Raw genomic sequence first — 18,591 nt, 5'->3', positions numbered from 1 at the left:
TTGTAAGTGAGAGGTTTTGAATTTAAGATCTCCTACTTATAACCTCTCTAACCTTATCATTCAATTCAACCCTTCCCATTTGTATAGGCTTAAACTTGTACCAATACGGGCAACCCATATTTGGCCTTACTGAGGCTCTAAATGTCCGCTACCTCGATGCGGGTTTTTATATTGGATGTGAATTTCCTTTTTAAAGCTATAGTACTGAAGGTTCACATCATGATCTATATTAGTTCAAATTGTAAAGCTTTAAACTAAGCAGTACAAATATGATTAATTAATCGACACATCATCAAAATTGGTTGTACTTGAGAATTTGGCCTTTTCTCGTACAACAACCTATAATTTGGCTTTACTGAGGTTTTAATTCCTTTTTTTTTTACGTAAAATATAGCTTTTCATTTAATAGATCAACGAATAGTTACAAGGAAGCTAATAGCCATACCCTACTCTATGCATACAGCACACAAACTAGCAGCACTAATAAAAATTTTGGGATTAGAAGCACATTCGACCATCATTTTCCATTTGATTTTACTTTCACAGATGCCTCGACAAGTTAACTGTAACACCTCGGTTTCAAGAGTTGGTCTAATGCTGCCAAGTTTAATTAACTTTACTTCTCTATGTACAAGTGTACAGATCACATACTAGTATATGGACGTATTCAGATATCAAATCTTACAAAGAAAACCAATTAACAAACCTTTTAGAATCACTCTATTATTTAGACTACAATTGTCACAAGAATTAAGGAATCACAGAAACTAAGGATGCGTTTAATAAAATTGAAATTTGAAATCTGAATCCATTAAATTATTGAATTGTTAAATATTAAATCTAATACGTTTGAGTGAGTATCACATTCAGTGATAAATAAATAGTTTATCACTTAATTTTGGGAGTAAATTTTGTCTAAGAAATTCAGTGCCATTTAATTAATTCAAATGTTCAATTTTTTGTTACCAAACGGTTTAAATATATTAATATCTGAATTCATTAAATTTAAGTGTTAAATTGGGTTATCAAACAGGGCCTAACTATTACGAGATATTAAAGATAACAAAATCAATTAAAGCCAAAATTTATCAAGAATTAACATGTTCTCTAGGGTTTAAGTTTCCTCAATTGACTTAGTAAAAAAGAATCTTATCTTGATCAATTAAAGTACTCTTGTGCTAAACTATGACAAGATCTCCTTATACCAGAGTACCTACTTTTGCCAGTGCATTAATTATCTCTATAGAAAGTCCTCAAATCTAGTTTCGTGACTTAAATCAAGTTAATTAGAGAGTCACGAACAACTTGAGTTTATGCAATTTATCCTTTATGTATTTTCTTACTTTCATGAGTCACACAATAAAGATTATACTTTACCAACTAGTAGTAAATAACAAATTTTTTTGATTGATACACTTTTGATACTTCGTAATTAATGCATATCAATTGCAAATATGAAAATCAAAGGCATAAAATAGCTATGCAAATTTAGTTTGTCATTCAGTCAAAATAAATCATGAACTAAGAATAATTGATCTTATCCTGATCTTAAGACAAAGATATTTAACTACTCATAATGTAAATAATGAACATGATTAAAGAAAGAAACAACGGAGAATTCATTAAGAAAAAGTAAATAAAAGAAGACGGAGGAGAAACTTTTATTGCAAGACCACTGAAGAGCTCATTCTTCTTCCTTAGCAATCTTCATGTACTCTTTGGTCCTAAATATTGCCTAAAGTTACACCACGAAGTTCTATTTATAACCAAAAGAAATTGGAAAATGAATGAGTCTTGAAAATCCAAGCCATGGAGAGAGATAGTTAAGGCGGTTCCAATCGGCTTACGAAAATGGTTGGGTTTAATTTGGCCTCGAAATGTCAGGATCTTGGTTAAGTGTTTGGATTAAAGGAGAATTAATCTGGAATAAATGATACAGAAGTAGATAGAATGAGCAGAAAAAGAGAAAGAGAGAGAGAGAGAGAGAGAGAGAGAGAGAGAGAAGATGAAGACATAGAAATGATACTGTTATTTCCTTGGATTCCTTTCCAGTCTCTGTACATATAGGATTAGAAACTGACTCTAACTAATTTAGCTAATTATGTTATTCCCTACTTCAAACGACATCATCCTACTTATACATCTTATGCTACTGATTTATACAAAATGTCGTCATTGCATGTTTGTGGCTCTCTTATATTTTTGGGCTCATTTCTTCATCCTAACATCGCCTCCCCAATTAAGAGTCTTGTCCTCAAGACTGGAAGTGAGGGAACTGAGCTTGTATGAAGTATTTATCCTCCCATGATACTTCCTCAGCGCCTAGCTGACACCATTTGATTAAGTACTGAATGACTTAATGTCCATTGTGCAAAATGACTCGTCTTTGTAAAATAGCTTCTGGTTGCAAGGGGATTGGTCTTCACTATTAAACTCAAGTAGAGTGTCTGAAAATTGCTATAATGGTCCTATCTTCTTTTTTTTTATAATGAAACATGGAAGACTGGGTGAATCTTGGCCCCTGCAGGTAATTTGAGATGATAGGCCACTAGTTCAACCTTAGCTTCAACCTGAAAGGGACCACAGAATCTAGTAGCAAGCTTAAGACATTTTTTGATGGCAACCGTTTGCTGTTTATAAGGCCGTAGTTTTAGGAAAACCCAATCACCAACTTCAAAGGTTCTTTCCATTCGCTGCTGATCAGCAAAAAATTTCGTTCTTTGTTGTGCTTTAGTCAGATGATCCCTGATGCTATTGGAAATTCGTAACCTGTCCTGGAGTAATTGAGCTGCTGCTGGTATGACACTGTCCAAGTGAGGACCAAGAGGTAAAGGAGTAGGTTTGTATCCATACAAGGCATCAAAAGGGGTCAACTGTAAGCTAGAATGATAAGATGAATTATACCACCACTCTGCTAAGGCTAGCCACCTATTCCAATGATTTGGAAATTCAGCAGTCTTGCACCTTAAGCATGCATGATTCAACACATTGATTCAATCTCTCACTCTGCCCGTCTGATTGAGGATGGTAAGCAGAACTATAATGCAGCTGAGTTCCTACTAATTTGAATAACTCTTGCCAAAAAGTGCTGTGAAGGTTTTGTCCCTATCAGTTACTATGGATTCAAGTAATCCATGTAGTCTGAAAATGTTATCCAGAAAAAGGTGAGCCACTTGTTTGGCAGAGAAAGGATGAGCCAAAGCCATAGAGTGACCAACCTTAGTCTATCAATCACCACCATTATGGTATCATAGCCTTGTGAATTTGGCAGACTTTCTATGAAATCCATAGTCAAGTGAGTCCATGCCAAACGAGAGACAGGCAGTGGTTGCAATAAACCAGGATAGTGTACATGCTCAGCTTTATGCTTTTGGTAGATATCTTATGCTCTTACAAAATGGATGACATCCTGTTTCATGGTAGGCCAATAGAACAGAGTTTTCATTCGTTGCCAACTCCCTTTCTGACCTGAATGTCCTTCGATGGCGGAAGAATAAAGAGCCTAAATTACTTTGTTCCTCAAGCCATTAGCTGAGCCTATATATAGCTTACCATTGTGCCTTAACAGACCATTGTTCCATTCATACTGTGGTTGGGAGGCAGGGTCTAGTATTAATTGAGCAATGATGTCCTGGCAATGAGTGTCTGAATCATAACTCTCTTGAAGTTCTTGTATCCATAGTGGCTTAATGATGGAAAGGGCCAAACATGATCCCTGCTGTGCTGTTTGATCCTGGTCTCCTCCATGCAATCTAGACAATGTATCTACTACCATGTTTTCTACTTTTTTTTGTATTGAATCTCATAATCTAAACCCAACAATTTGGTCAACCATTTGTGTTGTAATGCAGTAGTAAGCCTCTGATCTAGCAAATACTTTAATGATTGATGATCAGTTTTAATAACAAAGTGATATCCCACCAAATAGTGTCTCCACTTAGTCATTGCCATAACTAGTGCCAGTCATTCCCAGATATTTAGGTGACTGACAGGTTGTCGAGCCTGTACAATAATAAATACCTGGTCAAATAAAATATAATTTCTATAGATAGTGATAAGTAGGGTCAAATCCACATGGATTGGGGATATTTGTCTCTTTTGAAATTCAAACTAACCAAGGGGTTTTTTTTTTTTTTTATAAAAATGGTAATAATTAAACGGTTCAAATAAAAATAAATAGCCAACTAAAAATTAAATGACAAATTACCAAATTAATAATAACTAAGCTCTAGCCAGGAAATAACTTCGGTAATGGTTCACCTAATTGATCATTGATACAGAGATAATTCCAATTATTAACTAATAAATAAGTTATAACTACCAAACAAGCGATGACAGTCAATTTCTCCTTACTGTGTCGGTGATTAAGATACGTCCGTTAATCACTACTCTAATTGAGAAATAATCCTAAATACGCCCGTAAGATTTAATTTCCCAATTCCCTTAAGTATTAGATGAGCCCTATTCTAACCAAATAACACGCTACCAGGGTTATTTTAGATTAGCCCGCGTATTCCTCTGATATAAATTCAATCATGCCAGTTGCCACTATTTTAGAGCAATTAAACAATTACGGATATAACGCTCCAATTGACATTAGGTTGCCAAATTAATTCAACATCCGGACCCAGGATATACAATTAACAAAACAATCATAAGCACTACAATCAGAGAATATGCAAATACCAGTAAATAAGATGAATAAATAAAATTAATTCGATCTCACAATTTTTAGATGAACCATAGCCTCCGTTGTTCCTTGACTAGAAAAAAAAAAAGATTTAGTTCATCCCTGTTGAAACAATTTCACACAAAATTGCAGAAATAATTGTCGTGTACATTGTCCTCAATTGAGATGAAAATTCCGAATGAATAAAAGAAGAAAAAGATGACAAATTCAAGTCTGACTAATTGTCTCCTCCAATGGCCTCTGCGGCACACGAATAGAATAAAAAAAAATAAAACTAGCAAGACCAAAAAGCAAGTCTCCTAATGTCTGCCTACCTTCCCTTTTTTTTCAAAAGCTTCCTAACAAAAGAGTTAAGAGGAGTCCTAGTAGGATTCCCTTTCTGCCGCACTTTGACCAACAAATAAGGAAACAAAATCAAGATCAATCTCCTGTTTCCTAGTACTACTTAAACTCCTCTACTAATTGGCACGGGAATTAATCCTGCGCATCTCATGTTCATCGAGGACATATGACCAGCAATTGCATCAGCTGGCAGATTTTGTGACCCCGCTTTGCAACTCTAGATGTCCCGCTTCAATTAGCAAATGTAACGAGAAATTTGTATCTTTTTACTATATTTTATTCCAACTCCCTGCAATAAGTACAAATGCCAAAAGTGAATAGAATCCGCCAATTAATACATATTTGTGAAGTCAATAGGAGAGAATTAATTATAAAATAAATGACAAAATTGTGACCTATCAATTCCCCCCATACCTAGACCATACTTGTCCTCAAGCATGAGAATAACAAACCAATACTAATTCTCGACAATGACTATCACTCCATCTACCTATTGCCAAGATATTGAGAAAACACATATCAAACATCAATGGTCGAGATCCAAAAAACATCACCCCGATTAGTTTCTAAACCGCAGATTCCTCCAATTTATGGCTAACTATTCTAAGAAGAAGGAATGATCGATCAACATTTATCAGCAAATAGTCCAACTATTAACCAAAATTTCAACATTAAACTCATAGATCGGCAAGCTGACTTTAATTACATATTTACACAACCTTCGCACTTTTTTTTATCTCCCTTTTTTTTCAATAGTAATAATAATAGATTTAGTCTCTATCCATTAGAGCCTTTGACACGAACTCCAACATTTGTCAGATGAAGGAGCCCGGTTACTCAGCTCCTATCACTATAAGACCACATACTCATAGATATTACTATTTTTTGACGCGAGAGTCGACACTTCTGGTGCAGACCCCCGGTTACTTAGCAGTAATAACTAACGGAGTACAACCAAATTTATTCACAACCAGGCGACAAAATAACTCAAGATATCATATAAAACAATAGCAGCTAGCCTCAATTCCTCGAACATGGAGAATTAAAGTTAATAATTGGACCAATTCACATAAAAAATACCGAGCAGTTATTCCATATGCCTAGAAAAGTTAACCAAAAATTGTAAGAGTCACAAAATCATCGATATTCACCAAAGAGATATTTTTGGATTTAACCAAATTAACTTGATACACTTTTATTACTAAAACTTGATAATATGAGAATTAGAATCAATCAACCATCATCAATCCTTGGTAGTCACAGGAATGCTGATCACTAATAAAAGTAAAAAGAAAATAAAAGAAAAACAGAACAAATAACAAGTAATAGAGGAAAAACATCTAAAAACTAAATATACTAACTGTACCACAGCTCCTCCCCACACCTAAATTCGACATTGTTCTCAATGGAGGTCATAAAGCAAATAGGACAATAAAACTTCCACGAGTATGTGGTGAAGGGTCCCGACCGGCTATGGGATAGGTGGGAGCAGCGGAGTGAAGCCGACATGGTGGAAGTAGACGACCAAGTTTTGATACATCTGTGCCATCTGATTGGCAATGTTCGTCACCAACTCATCTACGTGGTGAACTTATGCTCGCAGGTGTCGCCACTCAGCATCGGAGGCCGTCGGCAGATGAGGCACAGAAGAAGAGGGTCCGGTAGTGTCATCGGTTAATCCAGGAACTGAAGAGGACCCTGCTTGTGTAGAGGGCGTCGATGCGGTGCTCGAATGGGTCGGGGAGTGTAAATCGGAGCGTATCATCAACCCGCTCTATAACTCTCACTTTTTCTAGACAATTTTCATCCAGAAATTTCATGTCAAAAGCCAAATGGAGATTTTGGTTCTGAAGATTAAGAGCCTCTAACCGGATTGCCAGGTGTGTGATATACGATCCGAGTATCAGGGGTTTGTTTTTCTTGGCCAAAACGGTCTTAAATTGAGATGCCAACCAACACCCCAAATTCACCTTAATATTGTTTTTCATACACCAGATAAAGAAGAACTCGGGTCGAGAAAGTATACCGAAACTATCCTTGCGACCCCGAGTAACTATATGCTAAGAATCGCTGAACATATCGGAAACTAGGTCCTTAAGATAAGAATTCCTGGTTCTAGAAAGGTCGTAACGGTCCCCGTCGACAGACATTTCCTTCCAAATATCGGGATAGTGAGAGAAAAATGGTTCTATGTAGTCACAAGCACTCTCAGCGTACTTCCTAGTCTCAGCATATTCCCGAATAATGAATTCAAATGCCAAATTGAACTAAATAATGGAGAAATGGAACTCTTGACCCATTAGTCGGAAGTAGATCACATTTGGAGTATCTACAGTATACCCCGTAGGCAAGTCAAATTCAAAAGTGGAGTAAAACTCTCTAACTAATTCGACAAAATTGGGACAGAAAATATCAAGATAAGATCGCCAACCAATGGCGGTAAATGACGTGCGCGGAGTATACATATACAATTAAGCTCATCCTAATCAAGTTTTACATTTATAAACTCCTAAATACCCCACACGCGATTTATCGCAAGTATACGAATCGTGAGCGAGTATAGGGTATTAAGGGTCGATCCCACAAGGAAGATTGCAATTACCGGTACTACTAAAGCTTCTCTATTATTTAGACTATCAATGAATTATAACAAATTAAACCTACTGAAATTATACAAAATAACAAATGAAAGCTCCTTAGGTTGTGGTATCCCTAACTACTCATGCAAGTGTTATATTTGGATCATTGAGTACTACATCTAGGCTAGTTATGGTGTAATTTCCTTATGCATTTGAATCCTACTTTCGTAGTGAATCAATTATACTTATAACTAATCCATACATATTCTCATGGTTATGAAATTAGCTACAAGTTCATTTCTTCAATGAAATTACATGAAATGAATCACTAAAAACCACATAAGTGCACCTCTACTTTCGTGAGTGTACTCCCTATGTTTAGCACTTCTTGAACTAGTGTTAAATCTCAATTTTCATTGCAGAAACAACACCTTAGATCATCACAATCAATGGTACCAGATTAATCATGATTTAAAGAGCTAAAATGCTAAATAACTTGCTCAAATCATAGCAGTCAAATAGCCAAATAATAAGCACTAACAATCATAGAAAGTTCAACCAAACCCAAGGTATAAACTTTAGAAACACATAATAAACACAAAATCCAGAACTTGTATATTAACTAAACTTGGAATCAAATACAAAGATAAAGAGTTTGGAAGGAATACAACCCTCGTCACATGAGCTTTCTTCCTTGCCTTCTTCATCCTCCATCTTCATCCTAATCTAGATAATAAACAAGAATGGAAAAGCTACACTACTCTATACTAAGCTAAACTAACACTAGGGAGATGAAAGAGCTACATTTCTGCAACTTCAAGCTTCTCCCGTAGCTCACTCTCTTTTCTGCTATGAACTCCCTATCTCCTTTTTTGCAATGAATTTGGCTATTTAATGATGAAAGGTGGTCAAGAAATGAGGATTACATCTCCCTTTTACAGCTGGGAATGTTTCTCACATGTCTAGCATCCAATGTGAGTTGGTGGAGGTGAAATTGAGTTTTACGCGTACAGAGCAGCCTTTTCTGACCAGTGATCCAAGCTGCTACAGTACCTCGGATCCGTATGGATCCGAGCTCGGATCCACTAACCCAGAAACAACCGAGGGTTCGGATGAATAGTGGATCCGAGTGTGGATCACTTGCTCTGTTTTTGGCCCAATTTCAACCGATCTTTTCTTGATGATAAAAGCTGATTTAGCTCTTGACCAAAACATTAAACTTGTAGCCCTTTGAGTTAGCTTTCCAATGCATCAAGAATCACCTCATTTGGATCTGTGTAGGCTGAGAAATGACTGAAATACCCTTACCTGCTCATTGCCCTGTTCCAGTTTCGACCAGTAGAAATTTGCTATTGTAATTCGGCATTTTGACCTGGAAAACCTTCAAACTGGATTTAGATGTCTTCACCAAAGTTGTAGATCTATCTCTTATCTTCAAATGGGTTCAAGAATCATCCCAATCCGATCATTGTAACTCAAGTTATAGCCGAAATACGAAAATGTGTCAAAACTGTCAAAATACACAAAATCCAAGTAAAAAGTGATAAAAACCTCATTTAATCACTTAAAAGCATTTTTCACCAATTATAGCCAAAATGATTCATATTCTTCCAATAATATAACCAAAGTAACTAAAAATAATATAAAATGTCATACAATTATTACGTAAATTAGTCACTTATCAGTAAACATCCACTCAACCTCTTCCCTTATACCTAGTGCATCCATGGTAAGTTTGTCACAACATTTGTAGGGGATGATACGCCGCTCAGAGCACACAGCATATTTCTATTTATCAGCGGCTTTAGTGAAGTTTAGATGACCCCCAAAGTGAGAGAGTGTAGCAACATGGACACCTTTTTTCCCTACCTAGACATGTTCGTACACCCGAGGAATATGGTTGGTTGGTAGCCTCATTAACAGGAATGGTAGGTTGGGGTGTAGGGGGTTGAGGTCTAGGAGTCCTAGACGTAGAGGTGGATTTTTGCTTAACCATATTCTCTACCAGTCAATCCAATCAACAAGAGAAACAGAATTTTCACCAAATATAGCAATCAAATAAACCAGAACTTGGGACAATGTCCAGTGAAGTCAAGCAACCCAATAAGCACTATTATTGCTCAATTTATCCAGTCAAAGTCGCAATAGATGTCCCAAACAAATCAATCACTCAATTAATAGGCAGATTATTCCCAACGATGCAATTTAATTCAACCAAATAATAATGAAGCCAGAGAATCCTCAATTGAATCCAAAAATTAATCCCAGCAATTGGTCTCCAATCAGTTCAAGGTGGAGATGAATGGTACCTCTACACCGACGAAAACAAGCAGCGGTTGGCAGTTGAAGAGACGGTACGACGGTGCTTGGCGTCGTGAGTCACGAGAGATGCCCAGTGGTGGCGGCGGCGGCGGGGTGTGATAGAGAGAGGGGAGAAGGGTCAGGCGGCGTTTGTCAACAGCGAGGGTGGTGGTGTCGATCGTGGGAGAGAGAGACGGCCGAGCAGCAGCGGCGAGGGAGGATGACACGCGAACAACGGCCGAGTTCACGCGAGTCGCAGGAGGCGCGACAGCAGCAGCTGTCAGCTTGGGGAGAAGCGACAACGGAGAGAGCGAGGGAGAAGGGCAGCAAAGTACGGTGAACTGTTGTGATTGACGACGCTGGTAGAAGATGAGGCCGAGGGTGGAGCGTGGTGACGACAGTAGCAGCGCACGAGGTGGCGTTGCAAGTCGCGGAAGGGAGGACAGTCGCGGCTTGCATTGGTGGCGTGGGGTGGCGGCGCGACGTGCAGGAGCGGCGAGAAAGATTAGGTAGGCGAGGGGTGGCGGCGATTGTTGGGAAATTTCGGTCAAAAGGGAGAAAAGGGGAAACAAGGGAGGAAGAAAGGAAGAAAAGAGAAAGAAAGAAAAAGAAAGAAAAGTGGTTTTTTTATTTTTTTTAATTTAAATTTAAATTTAAAAAATTTGGAATTTAAAATTTAAATTTTTTTATTCTTTTTTTAATTTAAATTTAAATTTTAAAATTGAATTGTTGGATTAAACGAATTTTATTTTATTTTATTTTATTTGATTGATATACCTTCTCTTGAATATGACGTGGACACGTTGCGAAGGTAAGAACCCTTCTGATAAATGACTGGTGAATCAAGAGTTACCATGCGCCCTCTTGATGCGGGCACGTCATAATGGTAGGAACCCTTCTGATGAGGAGTTTAATAATTGTTCATTACCACGTGCCCTGGTGGCATGGGCAGGTCATAAGGATGACAACCCTTCTGATGGAGGAATTTGAGGATTGCTTATTACCACGCGCCCACGTCATGTCAGTCAGTCCTTCTGATGAAAAAAAAGAGCTCTCTAGACGACTTGATGCGAGCACGTCAAGAGGGTAGAAACCCTTCTGATGAAACACTTGAGAATTACACACTACCACATCAATAGGGCACGTCATGTCGGTGGAACACCTACTAATCACCAAAAATCGAAAATTAAACCAAGAATTTGGGAAAACTTTAAGAAAACTTATTGAAGCTATCAAATATAATTAAACAAACAATTAAAACAAATTGGGTTGCCTCCCAATAAATGCTTTTCTTTAACGTCTTTGGCTAGACATAGTTAGGTGTCTTCAATTGGAACAATTTGGTGTATCCAGACGTATCATCTCCACTTCTCCACTTGGAAAGCCTTCGTAATAGTATTTGAGACGATACCCATTCACCACAAACTTGTTGTCCGTCTTATTGCTTCGGATTTCTACTGCATCATAGTGAAAGACATGAGTGGCAATAAAAGGACTGATCCAACGGGAACGCAGTTTACCTGAAAATAGTTTAAGTGTGGATTGGTATAGGAGAACCTTTTGGCCAACTTCAAAGGTCTTCTTGAAGATTTGTTGGTCATGGAACGCTCTACTCCTCTTCTTATAAATTAATGTGTTCTCATACGTTTCGTTCCGAATCTCCTCCAATTTTTACAAGTCCAACTTTTGATGAACACTGGCCTCCTCTAAATTCATATTACACTGCTTTATCGCCCAAAAGCCCTTGTACTCAAACTCTATTGGGAGGTGGCACGACTTCCCATACACTAGCCTATAAGGTGACATCTCTATAGGTGTCTTATATGTAGTCCTATACGCTTAAAGCGCATCCTCTAATTGGAAACTCCAATCCTTTCGGTCGGAACGAACCATTTTTTTCAGTATCGACTTAATCTCCCTATTCGAGACCTCTGCTTGATCATTGGTTTGAGGATAGTACGATGTCGAGACCTTGTGGAATACACCATACCTTCGAAATAGCGCAGCTACGGTCTTATTACAGAAGTGCATCCTGCTGTCACTAACAATGCCTCTTGGCATCCCAAAACGCAAAAAATATTGAATTTAATAAAATCTGAAATCACTTTCGAATCGTTAGTCCAATTGGCTCTAGTTTTCACCCACTTGGAAACATAGTCCATTGCCAACAATATATATAAAACTAAACAATGCAGGAAAATGCCCCATAAAATCTATACCTCAAATATAAAAAATTTCTACGAAAATCATCGGGACTTGAGGCATATGGTCTCTACGGGTTATATTACCTACCCTTTGACCTCAATCGTAGGATTTATAAAACAGATATGCATCTTTAAACAATAACGACCAGTAAAACCCACTTTCTAATACCTTATGCGTAGTTCGCTTTGATCCAAAATGACCTCCACCTGCAAGAGTATGACAAAAAGTTAATATTGACTGAAATTCGGCTTCACTTGCGCATCTTCTCATTACCTAGTTTGCGCCTCTCTTCCATAAGTAAGGGTCGTCCCATATGAAATATTTGGCGTTGCTCTTCAACTTGTCCTTTTGCGCCTTAGACCATCCTGCGAGAAATTGATTAATCACTAGATAGTTCACAATATTAGTATACCAAAGCAAAGAAAAATTGACCGAAAGTAAATGTTCGTCAGGGAAGGCTTCTTTTAGTGGAAATTCTTCTTCGACGACTGGTATGTGACTCAAGTGATCTGCCACCAGATTTTCTGCTCCTCTTTTATCTTTGATTTCTAGGTCAAATTTCTATAGGAGTAGTATCCATCGTATCAACCACGGCTTTGCATCTTTCTTCGTCATCAAGTATCTCAGAGTTGCATGATCAGAATATATAACGACTTTAGCTCCTAATAAATATGACCTAAATTTTTTTAAAGCAAAAATAACTACAAGGAACTCCTTTTCAGTAGTGGAGTAATTCAATTGATCTCCATTCAAATCCCTTGATGTATAGTAGATGGCATGGGTTGCTTTTCCTACTCTCTGCCCCAACACTGCTTCCACTGCATAGTCACCGACATCGCACATGATCTCAAAAGTTAGATTCCAATTAGGGAGTTGGATGATCGGTAGTGATGTTAATAACTTCTTTAATTTGTCGAATACTCTCTCACACTTGTTATCGAATTCGAAAGCCGCATCTTTTTGTAAGAGTTTGAACAGAGGGGCTCCAATCTTCGAGAAATTCTTGATGAATGTTCGGTAGAAACTTGCATGTCCAAGAAAAGAGTGCACTTTTCACACACTCGCGGGATAAGATAAATCATATATAATGTCTATTTTAGCCTGATCAACCTTAATACCCTTAGAGGATACAACGTGCCCTAGACCTATCCCATATTCAATCATAAAATGATATTTTTTTCAGTTAAATACGAGATTAGTTTCTGTACATTTCAATAATATAAATTTCAGGTTATCTAAACAATTATCAAAACTATCACCATATACATTAAAGTCGTCCATGAAAATATTAATAATTTTCTCAACATATTCTAAAAAATGCTCACCATACATCTCGGGAATGTCTCGGAAGCATTGCATAATTCGAAAGTCATTCGCCTGTATGCAAAAGTTCAAAACGGGCATGTGAAGGTGGTCTCTTGATCCTTCGATGCGATTGTGATTTGAAAATAGCATGAAAACCTATCACAAAAACAATAGTAAGCTCGACAAGCTAATCGTTCGATCATTTGGTCAATAAAAGAAAGGAAAAAATGGTCCTTTTTTGTTACAGCGTTTAATTTTTGATAGTCGATACACTACTGCCATCCGGTGGGTTTGCGCACTGGCATGAGCGCATCCCTCTGGTTGGCCTCCATTGTCACTCCTATCTTTTTTGGGACTACCTGTACCTGGTTTACCCATGGGCTGTCTAATATATTCCCATATCTAGCAACTTTAGTATTTCTTTCTTCATCACTTCCATTATGAGGGGATTGAGTCTCTTCTGAGCTTGACGTACTAGTTTGGCATCTTTTTCGAGTATTATTCGGTGCATACACATAGAGGAGCTGGTTCTCTTAATGTTGGCGATAGTTCATCCTATTGCTTGCTTGTGCTCTCTAAGAATTCGGATTAGCTTATCTTCTTGGGTTCCCGACAGTCCCGTCGAGATAATCACCTGAAGCATTTCTTTCTTGCCCAAATATGCATATTTAGTGTTTCGACAGAGATTTTATTCTAGCACAGGTGCCTGCACCACAGACGGTAATACCCTTTGGTGAGATTCGAGCACGAAGATAGATGCGAGCTCATACCTTGTTGTCGTGGTTGGCAACGAGTGTAACGCCCCAATGGTACACTTCAGATCTTCACTTAACTCTACCTCATGAGTTGTGTCCAATTCGAGATTCTTCGTTAGAACAACTTTTAATTCATCCCTGTCAACAATTTCAAACACTTCCTGCACCACAGGGTCGATAGCACTCATGGAAAAAACAGAGTTAAAATTAGAGTTTAAGAGGTATTTCATGGTCTCAAAGATATTGAAATGGACAATTTTTTCATCAAATTTCATGGACAATGTACCCTTATTAACATCAAATTTAGTTTGGACTGTACTAAAAAAAGGTCTACCTAACAGCAAAAGCGAGGGGTTAGAGGAATGATCATCATCCATATCAAGTACATAAAAATCAGTTGGGAATACCAATTCATTAATTTTAACCAACACATCTTCAACCAACTCATCAGGATATACATTCGTTCGTTCAGGTAATTGGATTATTATCCCAATTTTTTTAACGGATCTAGGTTCAAAGAAGTATAGATGGATTTAGGCATTACATTGATTGATGCTCCTAAGTCCAACATGAAATTTCTAATTAAAGTATTACCTATCTTACAAGGGATAGTAAACATACCTGGATCCCCGTATTTCGGTGGAATTTTCCTCTGTAGAACCGCTGACATGTTCTCCCCCACAATGACTCTTTCATCTCCTCTCAGTCTTCTTCGATTGATGCACAAATCCTTTAAAAATTTTGCATGCTTTGATATTTGTTTGATTGCATCTAGCAGGGGAATGTTGATTTGTATCTTGCGAAATACCTCCAAGATTTTTTTTCTCCTTGTCCTGTTTCTTCGATTGTTTCAACCTGTTAAGGAAGGGAGGCGGATTAGTTTTGACTTCAATGATTGGGTTAGGGAGTACCACTGAATTTCTGCTGTTTATGTCCTCTGCCTCAAACTCTTTTTCGATCTTTTCTTCATCCTTATCCTTTGGGGTCACGAGTTCGGGTCCCTAAATTTCCTTCCTGCTCCCTAAGGTCTTTGCACTTACATTCTTCGAGTTCAGTTCAGGTTGAGACGGCAATTTTTCATGAACTTGAGATTCCAGACGGTTGATTGATATTGCCATCTGATTTATCTGACTCTGCATTGCTTGTATCTAAACCATTTGATTCCTTAAATTTTGTAAATCAAATTCCGTCTTTTATTGAAATTGCGTATTGCTGGCAATTAACTGTTTCATCATTTTTTCTAAGGACGGGTTTGAGCTTGGAGAGGATGGTGGTAGGCGAGATTGATACTGTTATTGATATCCTTACTATCTATTCGGTGCAAAATTTGATTGCCTATTTCCTTCATAGTTGAAATTAAGGTGATCTCTCCAGCCCAGATTGTCTGTGTTTGAGTACGGGTCATATGGTTTTCTTGGTACGGGTGCGTGACTAAACATGTTTATTTATTCTGCACTCTCTTCTTAAATCATTGGGCACATCTCTGTAAAATGACTCATGGCAGTGCAAATCCCACACACCTTGACTTGTGGTGCATTTTCTATAGCCAATTGTCTAACAAAGAATGTTAACTCGAATAACTATTGTTGGATAGAGGATGTTTCAACCTCATTCACTCTACATATCGGGACATTCTCACTTATACCGAACTGCTGTAAATTCTCGGTCATCCATTCAATCAACTCCCATGTTTCTCGAGGAGTCTTGTTCACCAACGCCCCTCCACTTGCATCAATAATGCTCTTGTCTCTAAAAAGTAATCCCTCGTAAAAGTACTGGATGAGCAATTGCTCGCTTATTCGGTGTTGATGACATTTGATGCATAACTTTTTGAATCTTTTCTAGTAATCATAGAGCGACTTTTCTGGGTGTTGTTTGATACCGCATATCTCCTTCCTTAAACTTACAGCTCAGGATGTAGGAAAATATTTTTTTCAAGAATTTTTTCTTCAACCGCTCCCAAATGGTGATACTACCTGGAGGTAGGTAGTACAGCCAATCTTTTGCCGAGTCTTTGAGAGAGAAGGGAAATGTTCTTATTTTTATCTGTTCTTCTATAATTCCTAGGGGATTCATACTGTTGCAAACAATATCGAATTCTTGCAAGTGCTTCTGAGGCTCCTCACCTGATAAATCATAAAAAGATGGTAAAAGATGAATTAGACCTGATTTTAATTCAAACGGGGTGTTATCATTTAAATTCGAAAAAATAATGCATAAGGGATGCTGATTTAAATTTGGAGCAGCCAACTCCCTTAACATTTGTGCATTAGCCATAGTGACTTCTTCTCGATCCGAGTCACTAGAAGTATCGCCAAGTGGACTTGTTGATTCAACTTCTGGATCAAGTCTCTGAGATGCAGCACTAGATTGCTCTTCTCTAAATTGTCTGGTCTCTTTTCGCGTTCGGCGTACGGTCTTCTCTATTTCGGGATCAAAAAGCAATTCGCCTGTACGAGAAGAACGAGGTATAAACTAGAAAAATACCAGAAAATTAAAACAAAAATGAATTTAAAAAGAAACAAATTAACTAACGCCAGTCCCTAGCAACGGCGCCATAAATTGATAGGTTATCGAAATTGTGCAATAATAAGTATCTACTCAAACAAAATATAATTTCTATAGATAGTGATAAGTAGGGTCGAATCCATAGGGATTGGGGATTTTTGTCTCTTTTGAAATTCAAACTAACAAAGGGGATTTTTTTTTATAAAAATGGTAATAATTAAACGGTTCAAATAAAAATAAATAGCCAACTAAAAATTAAATGACAAATTATTAAAATCAAATTAATAATAACTAAGCTCTAGGCAAGAAATAATTTCGGCAATGGTTTACCTAATTCATCATTGATACAAAGGTAATTCCAATTATTAACTAATAAATAAGTTATAACTGCCAAACAAGCGATGACAGTCAACTTCTCCTTACTGTGTTGGTGATTAAGGTACGGCCGTTAATCACTACTTTAATTGAGAAATAATTCTAGGTACACTCGTAAGATTTAATTTTCCAATTACCTTAAGTATTAGAGGAGCCCTATTCTAACCAAATAACACGCTACCAGGGTTATTTTAGTTAGCCTGTGTATTTCCCTGACACAAACTCAATCATGCCAGTTGTCACTATTTTAGAGCAATTATACAATTACGGATTTAACGCTCCAATTGACATTAGGTTGCCAAATTAATTCAACGTCCGGACCCAGGACATACAATTAACAAAACAACCATAAACACTACAATCAGAGAATATGCAAATACCAGTAAATAAGAGGAATAAATAAAATTAATTCGATCTCATAATTTTTAGATGAACCAAAACCTCCGTTATTCCTTGGTTAGAAAAAGAGATTTAGTGCATCCATGTTGAAACAATCTCACGAAAAATTGCAGAAATAATTGTCGCGTACATTGTCCTCAATTGAGATGAAAATTCCGAATGAATAATAGAAGAAAAGGATGACAAAGTCAGGTCTGACTAATTGTCTCCTCCAATGGCCTCTGCAGCACACGAATAGAATAAAAAAAAACCTGGCAAGACCCAAAAAGCAAGTCTCCTAATGTCTGCCTACTTTTCTTTTTTGTTTTTCAAAAGCTTCCTAACAAAAGAGTTAAGAGGAGTCCTAATAGGATTCCCCTTTTGCCGCACTTTGACCAACAAATAAGGAAACAAAATCAAGATCAGTCTCCTATTTTTTACTACTACTTAAACTCCTCTACTAATTGCCATGGAAATTAATCCTGCGCATCTCATGTTCACCGAGGACATATGGCCAGCAATTGCATCAGTTGGCAGATTTTATGACCCTGTTTCAATTAGCAAATGCAGCGAGAAATTTGCGTCTTTTTACCATGTTTTATTCCAATTCCCTGTAATAAGCACAAATGCCAAAAGTGAATAGAATCCGCCAATTAATGCATATTTGTTAAGATAATAGGAGGGAATTAATTATAAAATAAATGACAAAATTGCGACCTATCAGTGACAATGCTTTACTTAAAAGGCTATGGGATGACCTTCCTACATGAGTACCCCACCAATACCCCCTCCACTAGCATCATTTTCAATGGTGAAGGTTTCTCAAAATCTGGTTGTTTTAAGACAAGAGCAGTATAAATGATATTCTTTAATGAAGAAAAAGCTGCATGTGCTTCTGTGTTCCAGGTGAAATTGTCCTTCTCAAGCAACTCAGTGAGAGGCTTACAAATGATGCCATAATGTTGGAGAAACCTCCTATAATAACCAATCAACCTCAAAATCCCCTCAATTCTTTTACTGTTCTAGGAATTGACTAGTTCATGATGCTTTCAATTTTTGACTTGTTCATAGACACTCCATTTTTAGTTATAGTGTGACCAAGATAATCCACAGTTTGTTGTGCAAAAGAACATTTAGTCCTCTTTGCAAACAA

General features: G+C 37.3%; 1 protein-coding gene across 1 annotated transcript; it reads right to left on the bottom strand.

The window, feature by feature from the left end:
• Nucleotides 1–2,483: 2,483 nt before the first annotated feature.
• On the bottom strand, nt 2,484–3,775 carry LOC140015117 (uncharacterized). Its single transcript, XM_072067004.1, has 3 exons — nt 3,553–3,775; nt 3,219–3,276; nt 2,484–2,928 (listed from the first exon to the last, which is right to left on the bottom strand). The coding sequence occupies exons 1-3, from the start codon at nt 3,773–3,775 to the stop codon at nt 2,484–2,486; spliced, it is 726 nt and encodes a 241-aa protein (XP_071923105.1).
• Nucleotides 3,776–18,591: the final 14,816 nt, after the last annotated feature.

The sequence above is a fragment of the Coffea arabica genome, chromosome 10e, assembly GCF_036785885.1.
Source record: "Coffea arabica cultivar ET-39 chromosome 10e, Coffea Arabica ET-39 HiFi, whole genome shotgun sequence".
Lineage (NCBI taxonomy): Eukaryota > Viridiplantae > Streptophyta > Magnoliopsida > Gentianales > Rubiaceae > Coffea > Coffea arabica.
The sequence above is the reverse complement of the archived record's forward strand: the minus strand, read 5'-3'. Positions and strand labels throughout refer to the sequence as shown.

Bases quoted from the DNA above. Each gene is read 5' to 3' on its own strand.
- LOC140015117 (XM_072067004.1), bottom strand. From the start codon at position 3,775: ATGGTAGTAGATACATTGTCTAGATTGCATGGAGGAGACCAGGATCAA. The intron at 3,277-3,552 runs GTAAGCTATATA...TGGATTTCATAG, and splicing joins TGGTCTGTTAAGGCACAATG to AAAGTCTGCCAAATTCACAA. The intron at 2,929-3,218 runs GTTGGTCACTCT...TCATTGGAATAG, and splicing joins GTGGTGATTGATAGACTAAG to GTGGCTAGCCTTAGCAGAGT.